The sequence below is a fragment of the Podarcis vaucheri genome (genome assembly GCF_965113315.1).
Source record: "Podarcis vaucheri genome assembly, chromosome: 17".
Lineage (NCBI taxonomy): Eukaryota > Metazoa > Chordata > Lepidosauria > Squamata > Lacertidae > Podarcis > Podarcis vaucheri.
Window position 1 is genome coordinate 20,634,379 of NC_138755.1, and position 24,444 is coordinate 20,658,822.

The following is a 24,444-nucleotide window of genomic DNA, read 5'->3' on the forward strand; positions in this document are numbered from 1 at the left end:
ACAAACAGTTTTGGGTAGCAGAGGATGGGGCTGCTGGTTGTTATTAATCTTCTGCTTTCTGCCAAAATAGGATTTGGGAGCAGCTGAGACCTGTAAAAACCACCTGCACAAACGTTTTAAAATGAGACACACATAATTAAAATATGCAGTAAAATAACCCAATTAAAGCAGCACAGCAGTTAAAACAGAAGACCCAAGTTGAGAGGGCAAGGGGACACATGTGTAAACAGGTGCATCTCCAAAAGCCTGGGGGAATGCCAATACAGATGACTCACTCTTGCAGACACATAACTCGACTACTCTGCGCTTCATGTTAATTGCCTGTCTGATCCCCAGCGAAGCGGGTGGCTGGGGAGGGGGTCCTTTGAACAGTGTTGCATTTGAAGGGGGATGAGATCTCCATCCATGGAGTTAGATTGGTGATGGCTTCTCCATACATGCTGGGGAAAGGATAATTGTGTCTGCATTTGCATCCAAAGATGTGCATTTTCTGTACAGCTAAAAATCTCTAACGAGAGCCTGGCAGCACTTTGGAGACTAAGCGGTTTTGTTGTTATATTACAGAATCATAGAGATGGAATGAACCCCTGAAGGTCATCAACCCCCTGCAATGTAGGAATCTCAGCTAAAGCATCCATGACAGATGACCATCCAACCTCTGCTTATAAACTTCTCAGGAAGGAGAGTCCACAACCTCCCGAGAGAGACCGTTCCACTGTCAAACAGCTCTTATTGTCAGAAAGTTCTTCTTGTTTCGTCGGAATCGCCTTTCTTGTAACTCAACGCCATTGGTTCGAGTCCTCCCTCCAGAGCAGGAGAAAACAAGCTTGCTCCCTTCTCCATGTGACAGCCCTTGAGATATCTGAAGATGGCTATCATATCCCGTCTCAGTCTCCTCTTTTCCAGGCTCAACATACCCAGCTCCTTCAACCATTCCTCATAAGGCTTGGTTTCTAGACCCTTGATCATCTTGGTCGCCCTCCTCTGCACACGTTCCTGCTTCTCAATATCCATCTCAAATTGTAGCGCCCAGACATGGGCGTAGCCAGGATTTTTGTTAGGGGAGTGGGAATCTTTTAGCCCCCAAAAGTTAATGAGCTACTTTGGGGAGATCATGGGTAGATCCCCCTGAAAAGTTTACAGGGGTACCTCGGGTTACAGACACTTCAGGTTACAGACGCTTCAGGTTAGAAACCACTAACCCAGAAATAGTGCCTCAGGTTAAGAACTTTGCTTCAGGATGAGAACAGAAATCGCGTGGCAGTGGCGCGGTGGCAGCGGGAGGCCCCATTAGCTAAAGTGGTACCTCAGGAAATAGTATTTTGATATGGCAGTAAAGTTATGTAAAAAGAATTAAGGAATAAATGGGAAGACGGATATAAAAGATAATGACATTTTTTACTTTTATTGTAACATGAAATTGTAATCATATTTTTGGTCATAATTTTTATCTTAATAACAGATTGTGTAAATTTCATTTTCTTTCCTTTTCCCTCCTCTCTTAAGTTGTATCCCCTTTTCAGTATTGTTCCCCTTTTTTGTATGTAATAAGCATGGAAATAAAATTTAAAAGAAGAACAATAAAATAAAATAAAAATAAAGTGGTACCTCAGGTTAAGAACAATTTCAGGTTAAGAACGGACCTCCAGAACGAATTAAGTTCTTAACCCGAGGTACCACTGTATTGAGTATTTTTAATGCTTTTCAATATTTTTAAAGGAATTTTTCGGGGGCAGTTAACTCCCTGCACTCCCTTGGCTACGCCCATGTACCCAGAACTGAACACAGTATTCCAGGTGTGGTCTGACCAAGGCAGGACAGAGTACGACTATTGCTTCCCTTGATTTAGACACCAGACGTCTAAAATGATAGGATTGTTACAGGTAGGTATCCATGTTGGTCTGCCGTAGTCGAAACAAAATAATAATAAAAATTCCTTCCAGTAGCATCTTAGAGACCAACTAAGTATGAGCTTTCGTGTGCATGCATATGTATCTGAAGAAGTGCGCATGCACACAAAAGCTCATACCAATAACAAACTTAGGGCTGGCACCTAAGACTATAAAAATAGAAATCTGCCCAAAGACTTGCTCCGACCATAACGCTTTGAAAATGGAAATGAGATTTACTACTGCCGATTCCTTCAGATGGAAAATGAATGACAACCTGTTTAGAGATCAAGAGATCGTAAAGAAGGCCCAAAAAACTCTAAAGGACTATTTTGAAATCAACTTGAATACCTCGGTGGAAAAAAGAATTATCTGGGACGCAAGTAAAGCTGTTATGAGAGGGTTTCTGATACAACAGAATACAATCAAGAAAAAACTTTGGAATAGTAAAAAAGATAAGATATTGGAGAAGATAAGTGATGGAGAGAAAAAATTAAGAGTGAATCCAAAATCAAAAGAGACTTTAAGAGAAATCAAATTTCACCAGTCACAATATGCGAAACTGATTAACCAAGAAGTGGAATGGAAAATCAAACAAATGAAACAAAGATCTTTTGAATCTGCGAACAAATGTGGGAAACTGCTCGCTTGGCAGTTGAAAAAGAGACAAAAATTAAACTACGTTACTAACTTAGAAGTTGAAGGGAAAAACTTTCAGAAACCGGGAGAAATTAGAAAGTGTTTCCAGAAATATTTTAAAAAATTGTACACACAAGAACCCGAGGAGGCAACTGAGATAGAACAATTCTTGAAAGATAATGGCCTACCAAAATTATCTCAAGAGAAGAGATCAATCTTGAATTGTAAAATAACACAACAGGAAATCGAGGATGCCATTCAGAATATGCAACTAGGCAAATCTCCGGGCCCCGATGGACTTACCTCCAAATACTACAGGACTTTAAAAGACTATTTGATACAACCATTAATGGAGGTTTGCAACCAGATTATGGGGGGAGGGAGGGCACCAGATACGTGGAAAGAAGCATTCATCACATTGATACCTAAAGTGGAAACTGAAAAGACTCAACTTAAGAACTATCGCCCCATCTCACTCCTAAATGTGGATTACAAAATATTTGCGGATGTTTTGGCTAACAGATTTAAAAAGGTATTAAATGCAGTAATCCATAAGGACCAAGCAGGCTTTCTCCCAGGTAGACATTTGTATGATAATACCAGGAACATTATCGATATTTTGGAACTTTTACAAACAAATATTAACACCAAAGCGGTGTTAATTTTTATTGACGCGGAGAAGGCCTTTGACAACATTTCTTGGAAATTTATGAAGAAAAACTTGGAAGGGATGGGAGTGGGAAGGGGGTTCGAGAATGGAATAGAGGCAATCTATTCTGAACAAAAAGCTAAGTTGATAGTGAACAATGTGGTGACAGAAGAACTTCATATTGAAAAAGGAACACGCCAGGGGTGCCCCCTATCCCCTCTGTTGTTTATTTCAGTCCTGGAGGTTTTGCTGAAAATGATAAGGGAGGATCGGCAGGTACAAGGAATACGGGTCGGAGCGAAACAATATAAACTGAAAGCATTTGCAGATGACTTAGTTTTAACATTACAGGAGCCAGAATCTAGCACAAAAAGAGTTTTGGAATTGATTCAGAAATTTGGTCGGGTGGCGGGTTTTAAGCTGAATAAACAAAAAACTAAGGTGTTAGGGAAAAACTTGACGGTTACTGAAACAGAGGGGTTTCAGAGGGAAACAGAACTAAACATTGTTAAAAAAGTGAAATACCTGGGGGTCAATCTGTCCTCCAAGAACTTGAATTTATTTAAAGACAATTATGAAAAATGTTGGTCAGAAGTTAAAAAAGATCTAGAAATCTGGTCAAGATTGAAACTATCCTTGTTAGGCCGAATTGCAGCTATAAAAATGAACGTCTTGCCAAAAATGTTGTTTTTGTTTCAGGCTTTGCAGATCGTGGACAGAGTGGATTGTTTTGGAAAGTGGCAGAAGGATATTTCTAAATTTGTCTGGCAGGGCAAAAAGCCCCGAATAAAGTTTAAAATATTAACTGATGCAAAGGAGAGAGGGGGGTTTGCCCTGCCGGACCTAAGGTTATATTATGAAGCTGCGGCCTTCTGCTGGATGAAAGATTGGATTTTATTGGAAAATACTGATGTCCTAGATCTGGAAGGCTTTAACAATTCGTTAGGTTGGCATGCGTATTTGTGGTATGACAAGGGGAAAACACATGGAATGTTTAAAAACCATATTGTCAGAAAAGCAATATTTATGGTCTGGAAAAAATACAAAGACTTATTGGAAAGCAAAACTCCGAGGTGGATTTCACCAATAGAGGCCAAAGCTCGGAAAACATCCAATATGGAGGCATATTGGCCGAAATATTGGGAAACAATAGAAAATATTGGAGGTAATTGGAGGTTGCAGAGCTTTGAAAAATTAAAGGATAAGGTGCAAAATTGGCTACATTATGCCCAAATTAATGAGGTTTTTAAGCAAGACAAAAAAATAGGATTCCAGGTGGAAAAATCGAAACTTGAGACAGAGTTGCTAGAACCAAAGACCAAGGTAATTTCGAGAATGTACAACTTGCTGCTTAAATGGAACACTCAGGATGAAATAGTTAAAACAGCCATGATAAAATGGGCTCAAGACATTGGTTATAATATCATGTCAGAAGACTGGGAAAAGTTATGGACCACCGGTATGAAGTTTACGGCATGTAATGCCTTGAAAGAAAACATTATGAAAATGGTATACAGGTGGTACATGACCCCAGTCAAACTCGCTAAGATATACCATTTGTCTGATAATAAATGTTGGAAATGTAAGGAGGCTGAAGGGACATTCTTTCACCTCTGGTGGACGTGCCCAAGATTGAAGGCCTTTTGGGAAATGATCTATAATGAGTTAAAGAAGGTGTTTAAGTACACCTTCCCCAAGAAACCAGAGGCCTTCCTTCTGGGCATTGTCGGCCAGAAGGTGTTAAAAAAGGATAGAACTTTCTTTATGTATGCTACAACTGCAGCAAGAATTCTTATCGCCAAGTATTGGAAGACCCAAGATTTGCCCACACTGGAGGAGTGGCAGACACAACTGATGAACTACATGGAACTGGCTGAGATGACTGCAAGAATCCGGGACCTGGGAGAAGAGGCAATGGAGGAGGATTGGAAAAAATTCAAAGACTATTTGCAAAAGTATTACAAGTTGTATGAAACATAAGATGTCGTATGATTTAGAACGTTAGCCCCAGCAATGAAGTTTAATTATTTAAGGAAATTGTTAACATTCGGGAAAGAACCAAAGTTTAAATGGGTTAAACGATATCAGGTTATATTTTTAGAGTAAACGGAGAACAAGAGATTTAAACTTAAATTGCAATTGAAAATATAAAGAAAAACACGAAATAAGGGTATAATTTGCTGATGACTTTATTATCAAGAATGCACTATGCGGGAGATGTGGGGAAGTCCAATGGAAATTTGAAATAAGCTATTGAAATGGATGTTATTTTCTGTTCTTTTTTCTTTTCTTTTCTTTTATTCTGTCTTTTCTTATTTGTAATTTGGAAAAATGTAATAAAAATTATTATAAAAAAAAAAAAAGTGCGCATGCACACAAAAGCTCATACCAATAACAAACTTAGTTGGTCTCTAATGTGCTACTGGAAGGAATTTGTTGTTCTTGTTTGTTTTGATGATAGGATTGTGGAGTTGAAAGAAGGGAGCCCTAAGGGTCATCTAATCCAACTTCCTGGCAATGGGGGAATAATTGAAATTGAAATACTTTATTGTAACTTATACAACTTGTATACAGTGAGATTACACAAGCACCCCCCCACTCAGCTCTCTTAGTCTTAATTCCTTTCGTTTACTGACACACACACCCCAAACCCGAAAGTCAGTCAGCCTAACAGCCCACGGATAGAAGCTACATGACTTGCTGCAAGATGAAAGACGGTAGCTATTGCGTCATTTGTGGACCTATTTCTTCTATGGGGAAAATGATGATTATCAAAGTCTGCTGGAAAGCAGGTTCTAAGGCAGCCTTTCTCAACCTGTGGGTGCCCAGATGTTGTTGAACTACAACTCCCATCACCCCTAGCCAGCAAGGCCAGAGCTCAGGGATGATGGGAGTTGTAGTCCAACAACTTTACCTTTAAACTTAACCTTTAAAGCCCTATACGGCCTAGGACCCTCGTACCTACGGGACCGCCTCTCCTGGTATGTCCCACAGAGAAACTTACGGTCTGCAAATAAAAACACCCTAAAGATCCCAGGCCTCAGAGAGGTTAGGCTGGCCTCAACTAGAGCCAGGGCCCTCTCGGCCGCGGCTCCAATCTGGTGGAACGCTCTGTCACAAGAGACTAGGGCCCTGCAGGACCTGACATCTTTCCGCAGGGCCTGCAAGACAGAGCTGTTCCACCAGGCCTTTTGTCAGGGCGCAGCCTGACCCCCTCCTCTGGCAATCTGCACAAAATTTTGCTTGATGGTTGCCATTAATTTGATTTTAATTTGATTTAATTAACTTTATAATGGATGTTTTAGAATGTTGAACTATTTTGATTGTTGTTAGCCGCCCTGAGCCCAGCTTCGGCTGGGGAGGGCGGGATATAAATAAAAATTATTATTATTATTATTATTATTATTATTATTATTATTATTATTATTATAACAACGGCTGGGGACCCACAGGTTGAGAACCGCTGTCTAAGGTGTTGAAGGACCAGCCTTTCCAAGCATCTCATCACTACAGATGTTAATGCGTCGGCCTTTTCTGCTGCGGACTCCTGTCCGGCTCGGGGTCCATCGAGAACCCTGAGATCCTAGTCCCAGGCGCTGCCTATGGCACCCTTTGCTGGTAGTCCCCGCTTTGCCATGCTTTGCTAGCACTTCCGCCCTTTTCCTGGCACGGCGCGCCTCCTTCCCTCGCCCCGCCTCCTGCTTCCCCAGCAGCCTCGCCTCCCACTGGCCGCCCGGGCCCTGGAACCCCGCCCCTTCCCCTTTGACCCCGCGACGTCCCGGCACTCTCTCTTCCTGCTCCAAACCACGTGGGCGATGCGGAGCTCCCTGCGACCATAACAACCCGGCGCTTGCCGCCTGCCGGACGCGTCCCCTGCCGCCGCCGCCGCCCGCTCTCCCCGGAGGCAGAGCGGAGGAACCGGCGACATGGCGAGCGCCTCGGCCTCGCTCAGCTACGTCGGGTGCAACTTCTTGCGGCAGAGGCTGGTGCTCTCCACGCTCAGCGGCCGCCCGGTCAAGATCCGCAAGATCCGGGCCAAGGAGGAGAACCCCGGACTCCGAGGTGCATCTGCCCTGGGCGAGCGAGGCGGGAGGCGGGCGAGGAGAGGGGCTGCATGGGGAGGGGGAGGAGGGGGGGCAGGCGCGTTGGGTGGAGGAGAAAGCAGCAGCAGCAGCAGCAGCAAAACCTAGAGTTGGAAGGGACCCTGAGGGTCATCCAGCCCACCCCCGTGCAGTGCAGGGATTTGCAGCTGCCCCTGACGGGGATCCAGTGCCGGATTTATGTACAGTGGTACCTCGGGTTACAGACGCTTCAGGTTACAGACTCCGCTAACCCAGAAATAGTACTTCGGGTTAAGAACTTTGCTTCAGGATGAGGCCCCATTAGCTAAAGTGGTACCTCAGGTCGAGAACAGTTTCAGGTTAAGAACGGACCTCCGGAACGAATTAAGTTCTTAACCCGAGGTACCACTGTGTAAGCTAAGCAAGCTATAGCTTGGGGCCCCACTCTCTTGGCCTCCCCCCAAAATGTAAAGGAAAAAAGAAACCTGACTGTGCATTTCCGAAATATACGATAAAAAGCAAATAAAATAAAAACCTACATACAGCAACAGTGTTTTGTGTTGCGTAGGCTCCTATGGTGTAAGTCATAGGCCCCGCCTGCTAGCCTGCTTCCTAAAATATCACTGGTTTGCTCCATTTCTATATTTTGTCTTTCACTATTAATATACTTGATTATATTTCAGTTCAACAATTACTTTGATAAAGTACATATTTTGTTATGTGCAAATGGCTTTAGATACCTATGAGGTCCATAAATTACCATATAGCATATATTCAACACAAAAAGCCAGTGACAGTTTCTTGTTGACAAAGGACAGCTGGACATATAAAGGGCCCCATTACCTTCAGGAGCTTAGGGCCTCATCAAACCTCAATCCGACCTGCACAACCTTGGCATTGTCAGCACCGTGTTCCAGCCAAAGGGGGAAGTCTCTTACCATCATGGAATTGTAGAGTTGGAAGGGACCTCAAGGGTCATTTAGTCCAACCCCCTGCAGTGCAGGAAAATAGCAGCTGCCCATTACGGGGATCAGACCTGCGTAACCTTAGCACTGTCGGGCAGGACGGTTGGGTTCCCGTGGAGGAGGAAGCAGTGGCGGCAAAGCCTAGAATTGGAAGGGACCCTCTTAGCATCATGGAGTTGTAGAGTTGGAAGGGACCCTGAGGGTCACCTAGTCCAACCCCCTGAAATGCGGGAGTCTCAGCTAAAGCATCCCTGGCAGATGGCCATCCAACCTCTTCTGTGAGGCCACAGGTTCTTCTTGTTAGCATTAGGCTGGGCCAGGGGTCTGCAACCCGCGGCTCCGGAGCCGCATGTGGCTCTTTTACATCTTTGCTGTGGCTCCGGGGCGGATACTAGCGAGGGGAGGAGGCGCATTGTGCGCCCCGACACTCCTCACTGTGGTGGGCGCTGTACTGGCTGTGACATCGCATGGGGGAGGTGCGTGCGTTAGTCACGCACCGTCCTGACGTCACCTTCCCGCCCGCTCCGGAGATATATTTGTTTTAAATGTCACAATGGTTTTGCAGCTCCCAGTTGTTGTTTTTTCTTTGGAAATGGGTCCAAGTGGCTCTTTTTGTCTTAAAGGTTGCAGACCCCTGGGCTGGGCGCTGCAAGGGAGCAGCTGTGCTGTTGCCCGCTTTCACTTAGGCAAGAAGGGTAGCTGGTCTTGGGATTGTAGGAGGCGGATGTGCCAGCCTGCTTGGAGGCAAGTCCGAGCATCCTTGAGTCTTTCTTGTATGCTGCTTCCTCTGTGCAGAGTTATCAGCTGCTAGGACAACCAGTTTGTCGCTGCCTGAAGTGAAATTCTGTTTACTGATGCAGAATGCTTTGTCATGATCTGGGAAACACAGGTTAGCCTCTGGAGCTTATCAGAGCAGAGATGTATGAAAGTATAACTCCAGGCATTTTAGCTCTAGAATAGGAAGAAGCTATGCATGCTATGTATTTCCCCGTTATTCAGAGAGGAGCTAAGCACAAGCCTAACAGTTTCTAATCAGAAGTAAGTTCTGTTGAATTCAGTGAGGTTAGGAATGCAGCCCTGGTTTCCTCTTTTTTTCGGAGCTGGTGTGGTGCATCGAGGACAGACTGCTTTGGGTGGGCTTGGCGTCAGATTCTCCCTCACCCATCAGACTCAATGGTTGGCCTTTGGCTAGTTGGAATTACCTGTAAACTTGTTTGGTTTGAAGGTAAGATGGGTTGATCTCATCTATACCAGTCTGAATCTTTGGGATGAATGGGGTAGGGATATAAGTGTAAGATTGTGGAAGTCCCGCTAGATTTGACCAAAAGCTCATTTAGCCCAGCTTCTGGTCCCCAAGCAGGTCATGAAGGCAGTTTTATTTATTTCCCCAAGGTTTTTATACCATTTGATTGTAATAAAACTTCAAAACAATCAAATAGCAAAAGCCTTCTCTTGCTATTGCCCTCCAGCAGTTGATGATATTCAGTGGTATACTGGCTTCTAAACCCAAAAGTTACATGCAGGCAGCACAGCTAGTATCCGGTGATAGCCTTATGAATGTGTCATAGTATCATAGAATTGTAGAGTTGGAAGGGACTACAAAGGCCATCTAGCCCAACCCCCTGCAGGGCAGGAGTCTTTTTCCCAACATGGGGCTTGAACCCTTTACCCTGAGGTTAAGAGTCTCATGCTCTACTGACAGAGCTATCCCAGGTCAAATCCCCCTTTAAAGCCATCTTCAGTTCGTGGCCATTACTACCCACATCTTGTAGCGGTGAGTTCCACACTCAGGGAAGAAACGCTTCCATTTATCTGTCCTGAAATGTCTTCTGTCAATCAGTGATAAATTTATATTAGTGTTGCTGGAAATGAGGGCTAGTTTTGGAAATGGGCATAAAACTGGGACACAGGACCAGCTGACTCCCACAGTCCTTTCCAATTCTGTGAATGGTTAAGGGCAGACATAGGCAAACTTGGCCCTCCAGATGTTTTGGGACTACAACTCCCATCATCCCTAACTAACAGGACCAGTGGTCATGTATGATAGGAACTGTAGTCTGAAAACATCTGGAGGGCCGAGTTTGCCTATGCCTGGTTAAGGGTGTGGGGAACACCATTTTTGTATTATCAGATTTGAGGCTGCGCCCAGGGGGTTGTGTTTTTAGATTACCAGAACTGGATCCATTAGAGTCCCTCTGTATAGCTTGCTTTTTAGGTTCGTTTAAGGGTTATAGTACAGTGGTACCTCAGGTTAAGTACTTAATTCGTTCCGGAGGTCCGTACTGAACCTGAAACAGTTCTTAACCTGAAGCACCACTTTAGCTAATGGGGCCTCCTTTTGCTGCCGCGCCGCCGGAGCACGATTTCTGTTCTCATCCTGAAGCAAAGTACTTAATCCGAGGTAATATTTCTGGGTTAGCGGAGTCTATAACCTGAAGCGTATGTAACCTGAGGTACCACTCTGTTGCCGTTGTTTACACACCCTCCCTCTCATAATAGAAAAGATTTTCCTCAAATATGGACCATGTCCAATCGCAGTAGCCAATATGTAGGGAAGCAGTGGGGGACAGGATGAGTGGATGGGTTGGGATTCTGAATTCCCATACAAGTTGTATTGAGTTGGTTCCCCCCCTAGAGCTTATTGTTGAGAACATTGCAGGGTTTAGAAGGAGCTAAATGATCTGCTACAGATTCCAGCATGACTTTACCTTGCTCTTTGGGAGTCTCCCAGCTTATATATCTGAGTTTCTAACTCTGCACTGCTCCCATAACACTGAAAAAGGGGCTTGCAGATCAGACCAGCACATGTTTACCTGGAAGAAAGCCTTGCTGTGTGTAAACTGGGCTGGCATTCAAGAGTTTGTGCAGGATCGCAGCCTTGCGTTCAGTCGGACAAAATTCTTACGGTTCCCTCGGGTACAAAATTGGGACACATTTTGCTCTCTCCCATCTACTTTTAACGGCACGGTTGGCAAACTGTTTAAAGAGTTTAAATGGGGAAAATGTTTTGATTGTAGCACATTGCATGTTGTTGGGATTTCATTAAGGTTCTCGGAATAGTGACTCTGTTTCTCTGACAGATTTTGAAGCAAACTTTATCCGGCTGATTGACAAAATAACCAATGGCTCTAGGATTGAAATAAACCAAACAGGTATTTATGTATCTATTATCTACTTGGCACCATCACAGTGTAATGTATAGCACTTTACGGAGTGCAAGAGAGCATAGCCCTTCTCCCGGAAGTTAACTGTCTTAAATTTGAAACGGGATACTCAAAGGGGAGGGGAGGCAGGAAGCCGGGAAAGTTCCTGCAATTGTTTCAATGGCTGGTAAAAGTAAAGGGACCCCTGACCATTAGGTCCAGTCGTGGCCAACTCTGGGGTTGCGGCGCTCATCTCGCTTTATTGGCTGAGGGAGCCGGCGTACAGCTTCTGGGTCATGTGGCCAGCATGACTAAGCAGCTTCTGGCGAACCAGAGCAGCGCACCGAAATGCCGTTTACCTTCCCGCTGGAGCGGCACCTATTTATCTACTTGCACTTTACGTGCTTTCGAACTGCTAGGTGGGCAGGAGCAGGGACCGAGCAACGGGGGCTCACCCTGTCGCGGGGATTTGAACTGCCAACCTTCTGATCGGCAAGTTCTAGGCTCTGTGGTTTAACCCACAGCGCCGCCCGCGTCCCATTTCAGTGGGTTTAAAAGGGTCACCAGGCATCTCCTTCAGCAGGTGTATGTAATAATCACTTCTATATCATGGACCTCCAGGGTTGGGCAAGCCCAACTTCTGGCTTATGTCAACCTTGTTATAGTCATGGACAACTAATGCGGAGAATGTTTTCCGTGCTCTTTGAAAGGTACCACTTTATACTATCAGCCTGGCCTGCTCTACGGGGGTTCACTGGAACACGACTGCAGCCCCAACCGCAGCATTGGGTATTATTTGGAAAGCCTGCTGTGCTTAGCGCCGTTCATGAAGCACCCTCTAAGGATTGTTCTCCGTGGTGCCACCAATGATCAGGTGGATCCTACGGTAAGTTGTGAATTGTCCCAAATGTCAATGGTGTTTATATGTTTCCAAGTTCAAAGTGTCGGTGCTGCCCTTGAAAGCCCTAAATGGCCTCGGCCCTGTAGACCAGAAGGAGCGTCTCCACCCCCATCGTTCTACTCGGACACTGAGGTCCAGCTCCGAGGGCCTTCTGGCGGTTCCCTCACTGTGAGAAGCCAAGTTACAGGGAACCAGGCAGACGGTCTTCTCAGTAGTGTCACCCTCCCAGTGAAACACCCTTCAGATGTCAAGGAAATAAACAACAATCTGACTTTCAGAAAACATCTGAAGGCAGCCCTTTTTAGGGAAGTTTTTAATGTCTGGTGTTTTACTGTGTTTTTACTATTCTGCTGGGAGCCGTCCAGAGTGGCTGGGGAAACCCAGCCAGATGAGTGGGGAATAAATAATAAAATTATTAGGAGCGAGATGGTGGGAAGAGTGGAGGGTGGCTGCGACAAGAGCAAGGAGGAGTCTGGGGGAAGAGAGCTTGGTAAGTCATTGATTTGTGGCCACATAGGCCCCTTAATTTGGTCCCTGAGGATTGGGGGTGTTCGTGCCCACACACCCACACTCCGCTCTTGTTGGGTCTATAATGGCAAATCCTTTTACTGTGTCCATCTCATTTAACACAGAGAAAGGGAAAGAGTCTGCCACTGGGAGTGCCGTGGGTTCAAGAGACCATGTTCTGTCGATGCACCGTAGTCACAGCTCAAGGCTGTTCTAACTGAAATGGGTTAATGGAGAAACTGAAAAAGGAATTGTTGATTATGAATCCAAAGTACATGTAATTGAACCAATTTCTGGTGCTGTGTTGCTTTTGGCAAATCTAATCACCCATCCACACACACCCCCCAACCCATTGTGAATTAAAAACTCCTTCTCAGAACGAACTTTTAATTGGTTGGGGCGCAAAGATTGTTTGTGTTGTCTTCTAGTCAAGAGGCTTTCTCACTGAATATCTTTCAGGTGGATTGCCTTAAGGCGACAGCTCTGCCTTTATTGAAAAGATTTGGCATCGACGGTGAAGAATTGGAATTGAAGGTAAGACCTCAAATTACTATTTCTAGGAATTCTTATTCATATCGAGTGTGCTAACCTTTCTCCCTGATTTGAATGAGCTTTCCTATACATTGTGGCAGCTGCATTGCCTTGCTAGAATTTGTCTTCAAATGTTGTTGGATGAAAAAGCCGGAGCACTTAAAAACCTTACTGCTTAAAATTCTCATTTATTGTTTTCAGATCGTGAGGAGGGGCATGCCCCCCAAAGGAGGTGGCGAAGTGATATTCAGTTGTCCTGTTAAGAAAGCATTGATGCCCATTCAGTACGTTGATCCTGGCAAAATTAAGCGCATCAGAGGTGTGGCGTATCCTTCTTGAAAAGTTTCCAAACTGATTTCTTTGCTTGCCTTACACTGTAAGGGAAAGAGTTAGGCTGCAATCCGAATATCCACAGACCTGAGTAAGCCCCATTGACTCAGTGTGGTTCCCTTGCAAATAGATGTGTATTAGATTGTGTGGGTAGTAAGGCATAGTGTCGTATGCACAACTGACACGCAGTGCCAGGATGCGGATGGCGGAGCCATGGTAGACATGGGTGACGCTGTGGTCCAAACCCCTGAGCCTCTTGCACTTGCCGATCAGAAGGTCAGCGGTTCGAATCCGTGCAATGGGGTGAGCTCCTGTTGCTCTGTCCCAGCCTCTGCCAACCTAGCAGTTCGAAAGCACGCCAGTGCAAGTAGATAAATAGGTACCGCTGTGGTGGGAAGGTAAACAGCGTTTCCGTGCACTCTGGTTTCCGTCACGGTGTCCCGTTGCACCAGAAGCAGTTTAGTCCTGCTGGCCACTTGACCTGGAAAGCTGTCTGTGGACAAACGCCGGCTCCTTCAGCCTGAAGCGAGATGAGCACCGCAACCCCGTAGTCGCCTTTGATTGGACTTAACTGTCCAGGGGTCCTTTACCTTTTACCTTTACCTAGAGCAGTCTGAACTCCTTAGCCACAGGGCACAGAGTTTTGCTTTATTTTATTTTATTTATTGAATTTATACACTGCCCTATACCCGGAGGTCTCAGGGCAGTTCACAGAATAAAATCAGAATATAAAACCAAAAAATACATAATGGAAATAAAAACAAAAACAACCCAGTAACCCAACACCCCATATATTTTAAAAGGGTATAGGATGTCAATCAGATTAACCAAAGGCCTGGTTAAAAAGGAACGTTTTGCCTGGCACCTAAAGGTGTATAATGAAGGCACCAGGCGAATCTCCCTGGGGAGAGCATTCCACTGCAAATTAGTGCATACGTATATGCTGTTCGGATGCATGCACAGTGTGGAAATAAAGGCTCAAAAATTGCTAGCCCAAACACTACATTTAGTGGCCCCACCTGTTCAGGCATATCTGTTTTAAACATTTTGTGATCTAAAAGGGAAAATAAGAATCCGCTTTGTCTGCTGATTCGTAACTGCCCTCGGGTGATAAGGTGAGCTGTGGCGAACGGTGCCATCCCAACCACGTCTGCTTAGTAAATCCTCTTGAGTTCTGTGCATAAATGGGAACACCCCCCCAGCTCTTTCTCAGCCTCCGCTTTTGTTGCAAAACAAAACTGTTTCCTACCAGCTTTCCTTCCTCGCTCTATTTAAAGTGAAAGCTAAAAGTCCTTGGGAACCTGTCACTCTTTGCTGGTGTTTCTGCTCAGTTGACACGTGGGTTAAACTGTCTGCCGTACCGGTCAAGCAGTAAAACCAGGAAGTGCAGAAGAAACCACCCAGTGGTTCATCTCATCTTTTACTCTTGACACTCTCCTAATCCTTTCATGTGTAGGATCTTCTAAAACTCTGAATTCGGGGTGGGGATGGCTACATACACAAGCCCCCAACCCCCAACTTATGTTTAAGGTACATGCTCGGAAAGATAAAGATTATACCATTCTTCCTTGCTGAAGGAAGTTGTCACTCCTTTTTCCATGTTGATTTGGTTGTTGCGCTGTTGACTAGCCCTGTGTTGTGCTTAGCCCTTTCAAGCATGTGGGTGGGTGGGTTGGAGAGGGACTCGGTAAAAAAAGGTGTTGCATCTTCCTGCAATCACATGATGCTGCCCAAGATACATTCAGCAGACCCTTTTGACCATGGGTATGCAAGCTAAGGCCCGGGGGCCGGATCCAGCTCAATCGCCTTCTGAATCTGGCCTGCGGACTGTCCGGAAATCAGTGTGTTTTCACATGAGTAGAATGTGTCCTTTTATTTAAAATGCATCTCTGGGTTATTTGTGGGACATAGGAATTTGTTCATATATTTTTTTTCAAAATATAGTCCGGCTCCCCACAAGGTCTGAGGGACAGTGGACCAGCCCCCTGCTGGAAAAGTTCGCTGACCCCTGCTTTTGACTATGGAAAGTTAAGTAAGACTTGCAAACCATCCAAACTCACAAGTAGAGTGGCAGATGAAAATGATGGACTTTGCAGAACTGGCGAAGCTGACGGGAAAAATCCGAAACCAGCACGATCAAGTATTCCAAAAGGACTGGAGTAAATTTATACAATATTTGAAAGACCATTTCAAGCAATTAATAACACTAGTAGGGTTATCTGAAGGCTTGTAATGAGAATATTTTTACCTTTCTACATGTATTTAAATTTTGAGGTATTTTGTAGTGGGTTGTAGTAGAATTGGAAAATATATACAGTGGTACCTCGGGTTACATACGCTTCAGGTTACATACGCTTCAGGTTACAGACTCTGCTAACCCAGAAATAGTACCTCAGGTTAAGAACTTTGCTTCAGGATGAGAACAGAAATCGTGCTCCGGCAGCAGGAGGCCCCATTAGCTAAAGTGGTGCTTCAAGTTAAGAACAGTTTCAGTTTAAGAACAGACCTCCGGAACGAATTAAGTACTTAACCCGAGGTACCACTGTACAGTGGTACCTCGGGTTACATACGCTTCAGGTTACAGACCCCGCTAACCCAGAAATAGTACCTCGGGTTAAGAACTTTGCTTCAGGATGAGAACAGAAACTGTGCTCTGGTGGCACAGCAGCAGCTTGATGCCCCATTAGCTAAAGTGGTGCTTCAGGTTAAGAATGGACCTCCAGAAGAAATTAAGTACTTAACCCGAGGTACCACTGTAAAATGTTGTGATATCAAGGTTACTTTTGAAATCCAAGAGGTGGGAGGGAAGGACGTCGATAGGCTCTAAAGAGCCAAAGAAGTAAAGTGGATAATAATGATGTGAGTATATTGTTTAAATGGAAAACTAATAAAAATTATTTTAAAAAAACAAAAAAGCAAAATGCACAAGCAGGAAATGTGTTGGAAGTCCTCTTCTGGCTATGAAGGACTTGGTCACAAATTTATTGACAGCTGCATGAATTATTATAGCTAGGAAGTGGAAGAGGCAAGCAGAATATAAAATGGAAGAATGGTATAAAGAGGTGTGGGATATTGCTGTTAATGATAAATTAACATGTGCCATTAAGGTTAGATGGGGAATACGCTGGAGAAATGATTTCAGAGGAGATATGCTTGTAGAATTTGTACTGTTAAAACAGAAAGGAGTCAGACCATTGTAAGAGGTGTTGAAATTTTGGGAGGTTGGATAGTTATAATGGAATGGTCTTGGTGGTGGGGCGCACGTTTTTATTCTTATTTATTTATGATTATTTGTTAAAAATAAAAAGGATGTATAAAATGAATATAAATAAAATAAGGAAGTCCTCTTCTGTATACTGGCCTGCTTTTGTGTTAACGCCTTTTTCTATAAGAAATTCCTTAATTTCATAAATCAGCTATTCGGTCAGAGTGTCCCCGCAGATTGCGAACCGAATTGTGGATTCAGCAAGGAGCATCCTGAATAAATTCCTACCGGATATTTACATCTACACAGACCATATGAAAGGGACAAGCTCTGGGAAGTAAGTTTTCCTAATAATAATAATATTTTATATATGCCTCCACCCAGTATTCTTTAATAGGCCATTTATTTGTGGTTTACTAATATAATGCTTACTTGAAGGACGAGGGGTGGAGGTGGGGGCAGAAGGCAATCTGGTAATAACAATTTTGTAGCATTGATACAGCTCAATTTGCAGTTTTCAAAGCCTCTCAGTAATCTTTGCAACAGTTCTGCGAGATATCATTCTATCTGTATGGCAGGTGAGGAATTAGTGAAGTTCGGGGAACAGTGGCTTGTCATAGGCTGAACTGCTGAGTTTGTGGCTGAAATGGGATTGCAGCCATAGACCCTCCTGGCTTCCACTCTGACAATGCATGAGTGTTTCATTGAGCTTCACTTGATCCACCTGACCTTCTGTGCCTTCTGATCACAACCAGCTTTTGTAAGGAAGGAAACCCCTCCTGAACTCTGCCCACCCTGCTCCCAAACTCTACAACTTTCGGGAAGAGGATACTTACATTTCCACCCATACTTTTGTAGCAGGTTGTTCAAGAGAGAGTTTGCCATCCAATGGACTTGGAAATTTCTTAAGGGCAGCTTGTTCAGCTCTGCCTGTCTCCTGTTGTTATTGACCTTTATTGTACCAAACTGTCAGTCTCCTTTTTACACCTCCATCCCAAGTGCGCTTCTTATTTTTGTTGTTGTTCAGTCATTTAGTCGTGTCCGACTCTTCGTGACCCCATGGACCAGAGCACTCCAGGCACTCCTGTCTTCCACTGCCTCCCGTAGTTTGGTCAAACTCATGCTGGTAGCTTCGAGAACACTGTCCAACCATCTCGTCCTCTGTCGTCCCCATCTCCTTGTGCCCTCAATCTTTCCCAACATCAGGGTCCTTTCCAGGGAGTCTTCTCTTCTCATGAGGTGGCCAAAGTATTGGAGCCTCAGCTTCAGGATCTGTCCTTCCAGTGAGCACTCGGGGCTCATTTCCTTAAGAGTGGATAGGTTTGATCTTCTTGCAGTCCGTGGGACTCTCAAGAGTCTCCTCCAGCACCATAATTCAAAAGCATCAATTCTTTGACGATCAGCCTTCTTTATGGTCCAACTCTCACTTCCATACATCACTACTGGGAAAACCATGGCTTTAACTATACGGACCTTTTTTGGCCAGGTGATGTCTCTGCTTTTTAGGATGCTGTCTAGGTTTTTCGTTGCTTTTCTCTCAAGAAGCAGGCGTCTTTTAATTTCGTGGCTGCTGTCACCATCTGCAATGTTCATGGAGCCCAAGAAAGTAAAATCTCTCACTGTCTCTTACTTTATAGGACTGCAATTACTTGCCCTTCAGGTCCTGTATTGCCCTGATATCAAACCAAGCGGAAAGACCTTTGCTGTCTCACAGCATCCTCCAAGTGGGCTTTCTTCTCCTGAAGCTGGAGCTACGATCTAGGACCAAACTCGGTCCCACTCTGGCTTCTCTGTGCAGACTGTACTGAACTTGATGGAACAAACAGTCTTAACTCTGTGCAATGTGTTTTCTCATGTACCGACTGATGGGCATAGTAACTCAGTGGCTTAGTAAGTGTTTTGAATGCTGAAGATCCCGGGGTTTCTAGTTGAAAGGATCCAGTGGCCAGCATTAGGGAAGAGCTCTTCGGAAAACCTTGGCATGGCCACTGCTGACTATTTTATACCAGAACGTTAATTTTTTACATGTAAGTTTAGGCTTTGTTTTTCTTTAAGCAACAAGTAGGCACCTTCATCACGGGATTTTAATATGAAACAATTCCTTTCATTCCACCCCTGTGTCCTGTGTGCTTTCTTCTTTCAGGTCCCCAGGTTTCGGCCTCACTCTGGTGGCAGAGACGACAAATGGTACTTTCCTCAGTGCTGAGTTGGCCTCCAGCCCCCAGGGACAGGGCGCAGCTGTGCTCCCGGAAGACCTGGCCATAAACTGTGCAAAGCTGCTACTCGAAGAGATTCACAGAGTAAGTAGCTGTTTCGTTTTCGCTCCCTGAAGAATTGTGGTGGTGTCTCATAACTTCATTTTACATCTTTGCATTAGGGAGACTCTTTCTCTCCACGCTGCCCAGGTTGTATTCCTTCTCTAGATGGCGAAAGAAAACCTGCGCTGTGTGTAATGTATTTCTCCTTAATGCAACAAATGATCTTGGTCAGAAATAGGACTCTTCTTTAAGAGGTAATTAGAGCCCTTCTCTGGTTTCAAAAGACTTCGCCCCTTTGATTAGGAAGGTTGTGGGCCGCAGAATCATTTTGTTCTTGCTGCTGATGCACCCTGCGCTAAATGGGTTCCTGATCTGTTAGTGGTCAGCTCAAGTCATTGGATATGCCAATGACTATTTTACTTCCTAATGAGAGCCGGAGAAAGAGATGGGCCTTATTCATGGTTGCCTAATGAACTGTAAGGCTCAGGATAGAGTTGGAAAGCCAGTGTCATGTTTCTTTCTATGCTCTTCCTGAGTGCATCTGAGGTCAAGAAAACGCATGCCCCAGAGGTGGGAATGCCGACCTATTAAATAATTTTGGAGTGAAATATATGAAGAAATCAAAAAGATGTTTAAAATATCTTTTAGTAAAAAACCAGAGGCATTCCTTTTAGGTATAATCACAAACGATATTCCTGAGAATCAAAGGAAAGTATTCCTCTAGGCGACAACAGCTGCCAGGATGCTCATAGCAAAAAATTGGAAAGGGAGAAAAATTCCATCAATGAAAGAATGACAAATTAAATTTTGTGGATATATACATCTGGCAAGACTCACCAACATTCATAAGGGGACAATCGGACCAAAAATTATTAAAAGAATGGGGATGTGCTAAAGAGTATATGAAAAACATTGTTCTGGAGTAAGTATATTGGTATGTAACAGATGAAGCTTTGCAGGGTTAAAGAAAGAGAAAAATGGCGCAAAAAGTATAAAGATGGAGGTAATCTACATTAGACACAACAATTTAGAAAGAGTAAAAATTTCGAGGTCTTAGAACAAAGGAAGGAAGTCAATATGTGTATATGGACGTAACGATTAGAATGATGATATGGATTGGGCAGTTGATTTCTTTGGCCCTACAAATTCATCTGCTTTTACACACAAATTGGTCCCAATACTGATTTCAAGCACCTTTTTTCTGTTGGGTTCATTGAATGCATGTTATCTTTTTGACCCTTGAAATGCAGTTTGTAGCTGTTCTGTGGTTTTCCCTCCCTCTTCCCCTTTTCGCCCATATTTTCCGGTTAAGTGCAAAGCTTAATTATTAAATGGTTTGCGTTTGCAGGGAGGCTGTGTGGATTCAACAAACCAAAGCCTCATTCTTCTCCTCATGACCCTTGGGCAGCAGGACGTCTCCAAAGTCCTGCTAGGACCTCTGTCCCCATACACGTAAGTCCTTTCTATTTCCCCCACCCCCTGAGAAGGAATTACCCATCTCTGTTCAATTTGCTAATTCCATAGAATAACAGATTTTGTTACTACTGTGAATGCTTAATTTGTAGCTGCGAAAGGAACTTCTTCAAAGCCCTCAGTGCAGTGTATTAGGTAAAAAGGTAAAAAGTAAAGGACCCCTGGACGGTTGAGTCCAGTCAAAGGCGACTATGGGGTTGTGGCACTCATCTCGCTTTCAGGCTGAGGGAGCTGATGTTTGTCCACAGGCAGCTTTCTGGGTCATGTGGCCAGCATGACTAAACTGCTTCTGGAGCAACAGGACACTGTGACGGAAGCCAGAGCACACGGAAACGCCGTTTGCCTTCCTGTCGCAGTGGTACCTATTTATCTACTTGCACTGGCGTGCTTTCGAACTGCTAGGTGGGCAGGAACTGGGACTAAGCAACGGGAGCTCACCCGTCACGGGGATTCGAACCGCCAACCTTCCGATCGGCAAGCCCAAGAGGCTCAGTGGTTTAGACCACAGCGCCACCCGCGTCCCTTTACTAGGGGTCCTTTACCTTTACCTTTGCAGTATATTACCTGTTGTCTGATTTTAGGAAAGCCAACAGATGACTTGCTCATCAATCCTCCACGTTTCCAGAGCTCTGAAACATGCTGCGGCAAGTAATGGGCACACAAGCTGGGTGCTTGTTTTCTGGCGTAACCTCTGGGCAATGGTGGTGATGGTGATTATGATTTTATATGCCGCCCATCTGACTGGGTTACCCCAGCCACTCTGGGTGGCTTCCCACAATTTATAAAAACCGCAATAAAACGCCAAACATTAAAAACTTCCCTATACATGGCTGCCCTCAGATGTGTCCCAGAAGTTGGATAGTTGTTTATTTCCTTGACATCTGATAGGAGAGTGTTCCACAGGGTGGGCGCCACCACTGAGAAGGCCCTCTGCCTGGTTTCCTGTAACCTCACTTCTTGCAATGAGGGAACCTCCAGAAAGCCATCGGAGCTGGACCTCAGTGTCCGGGCTGGACAATGCAGGAGGAGATGCTCCTTCAGGTATACAGGGCTGAGACCCTTTATACCAATAGCGGTGGCATAGAAGGGCTAATATTTTGGACCGTTTAATCATCTTCTCTGACTCGATTTGCAAAGATTGAAAAGAAACTGCCAGGCATCCCCTTTTGTGTTTGGGAGGAGGAATGCGAGTGTTTCAGCATTTGGCGTAAAGCTGTCTGTGCAAAGGAAAAGACCCGTTTTTATATTGGTGGAAGGAGATGTCAATATTGGGAGATGCAGCTCCTGCTTTGTTTGCAATTGACCATTTCCAGCGGAGAGCTTGCTGTGGTTTCTTCGCCTTGCATGCTGGCTTCTGCATCTATTTTGGAATTCTGTTAGTGTTGGGAATTCCATTCCACCCTTTGCTGCAGATATGTGGATTGTTACATGTCACATGCCTGTTTACATTCCAGCACAGATTGCTGGCATGAGGGGAACTTCCGCTCTGTATTGCTTTTGTTTTCAGTCTCTCCGAGAAGGCAGCAAGGAGAGAAGCCATGTTTTCTTTGTCCTGATTTATGTATAATAAATGTGTAGTTAAGTATTGAGTCCACGCCTCAAGCCTCATCTCTCCGTATGCCCCACGGAGAGCCTCAAGGTCCATATATAGCAACACCCTAGTGGTCCCTGGCCCTAAGGAAGTTGCATTGGCTTCAACCAGAGCCAGGGCCTTTTCAACACTGGCTCCGGCCTGGTGGAACGCTCTGCCTCATGAGACCAGGGCCCTACAGGATCTGATTTCTTTCCGCAGGGCCTGTAAGACAGAGTTGTTCCGCCTGGCCTTTGGCTTGGAGCCAATTTGATTCCCTCCCCCTCTTTCTTTTTTCTTTTCCTTTCTCCTCCTGTGATGAGGCTACATTTTAATATTTTAATGTTTCAATATTTTAATGTTTCAATATTTTAATGTTGTATTTTAATGTTGTTTTTAAGTTGTATTCATTCAACTTGTTTTTATTATTGCTTGTTAGCCGCCCTGAGTCCGCCTTGGCTGGGGAGGGCGGGGTATAAATAAAAATTATTATTATCTGTTGTGCAGTTTACACTGCTGAGTAATGTGTGCTCAAGACTGCTCTACTTGAGTCACAGACGCATGTCGGGGAAGATGACTGATGGATCTCTGCAACGGCAAGGCTGAGAGGGTAGCCAACTGGCTTTTCATCCCCTGGTTCTGACAGATAGAACAACTAGACTGTGAACTGTCCTTTTTCGGTTATCATGGTACCGGTGCTGTATGTGTGAAAGGTACAGTACTGTGATAACTGAAGAATGATGGTGCCATCGCAATGACATGGGTGCTGTGCTGGGAAACCTACTGCTGGACCTTGGCCTCTGACCTTGGAAGCCAAAGGGGAGATCTTGTGATTGGGGTGGAGGGAGACCAGAGAGAGCCTGTGTTACCAACTGATGGGTGGTAATCCGGAAGCTCTCAGACATAACACTCGGGAGTGGTATGCAATCAGCTGGGGATGCCTTTGGTAGCAAAGATGACCAAGTGATCTTTCCTTTGTTGGCAATGAGCCTATATAAGGAGCAGAGGTAGAGCAGGGATCAGCTAGCGGGAGAAACCAAGTTGCAAATTGTCAGGATCCGGTGTCGGTCAGCAATAAAAAGAAACCCACCAGTGTCAGCAGGGTGGGTTTGATTTAAATGAAATCGATTTAAATCCCGATTTAAAACACTAGTCAGTAAGACTTGATTTAAATCATTTTTTTTTTACAGAAAGACTCATTCTTACTGGTATAATGTTAATATTTACAACCAGATGAAGGTTTCATTTTTGGAATAATAAATTTTCAGAGTAGTTTTTACAGTTACAACAAAAATTACTGATTTGGTTATGCTATTAGAAATACATAGATGATAATTGTGAAATTATCGTGAGGTCTAATAAGTTAGCTGGTTATATTAGGACAACTTATGATATAAGTTTGTCAGCTCCAGCCATCTGTTTGCATAACTAAATCAAATGCTAATTGCGTTGTGTACTTTTCTGTGTGTACTAGACTTCCAGTTTGCTCAATATATAGAATCTTGGAAAAGATTTTTTAAAAAATAAATCGTGTGTATTCCCCCCCCCGTTATAAATTTCAGGTGTATCTGTTGGCATCCAGATGTTGCCCACGTTAACTTTTGCGTAGGTTAAGACATTCACTTTTGCTTTTTCTTCCTTTCTTAGAATTGAGTTTCTGCGGCATCTGAGAAGTTACTTCCAGGTTATGTTTAAAATCGAAAGCAAACCGTCCGGCGAAGAACGCAAAGGTGGAGACAAGGTCTTAATGACATGTGTGGGCATCGGGTTTTCCAATCTTAGCAAGACGGTAAAATGATGTGCCTGTGGATTTTTGTATGATTAAACCAATTCCCTTTTTGTAACACAGAAGTTATCGGCTATGTTTGCAGAATCAAATTAAATCTGGGAAAGGGCCATGGTTCAGTGGTAGAGAGCAGCTTTGGGTGCAGAAGGTGCAAGGTTCAATCCCCGTTACCTTCAGGTGAGTCTGGAAGAAACCCCGTCTGAATTCCCGGAGAGCTGCTGCCGGCCAGTGTAGGCAGTATTGAGCTAAATAGGCCGATGATGTGACTGCATGCGATGCAATTTCCCATGTTCCATTCTCCTTTTGTAGGAGTGGGGAAACAACAAGGAAGCCAGTTAACAACACTTCCTGATGCTTTCGAACCAGGAAACATTCATGGCTTCCACAAAAGTCAGAACGGAAAGCCGCCATCTGACGTAGGCTTCCAGTCAGAGGAGTACCTAAAGGTTAGTGAAACCAGCCTCTGCTGGGGACGCTGGTCTGGAGGGTCGGGCATGCAAAAATCACATATCAGACTGGATTGTACGATGTACCGTA

The 24,444-nt window shown here is 44.4% G+C and overlaps 1 protein-coding gene across 1 annotated transcript; it reads left to right on the plus strand.

Annotated features, from left to right (window-relative positions):
- Positions 1 to 7,050: 7,050 nt before the first annotated feature.
- Positions 7,051 to 23,972, plus strand: RCL1 (RNA terminal phosphate cyclase like 1). The gene is made up of 9 exons (XM_082205091.1): positions 7,051 to 7,239; positions 11,284 to 11,355; positions 12,057 to 12,232; positions 13,214 to 13,288; positions 13,487 to 13,611; positions 17,032 to 17,157; positions 18,964 to 19,120; positions 20,427 to 20,530; positions 23,769 to 23,972. Exons 1-9 carry the CDS (start codon positions 7,104 to 7,106, stop codon positions 23,917 to 23,919), a joined length of 1,122 nt encoding a protein of 373 aa, XP_082061217.1. The 5' UTR covers positions 7,051 to 7,103; the 3' UTR covers positions 23,920 to 23,972.
- Positions 23,973 to 24,444: the final 472 nt, after the last annotated feature.

What these genes read in the sequence shown, in the direction of transcription:
- RCL1 (XM_082205091.1), top strand. Translation starts at nt 7,104, where the DNA reads ATGGCGAGCGCCTCGGCCTCGCTCAGCTACGTCGGGTGCAACTTCTTG. An exon ending in GGAGAACCCCGGACTCCGAG is followed by an intron (nt 7,240 to 11,283) that starts GTGCATCTGCCC and finishes TTTCTCTGACAG; the next exon opens with ATTTTGAAGCAAACTTTATC. An exon ending in GATTGAAATAAACCAAACAG is followed by an intron (nt 11,356 to 12,056) that starts GTATTTATGTAT and finishes GCTCTTTGAAAG; the next exon opens with GTACCACTTTATACTATCAG.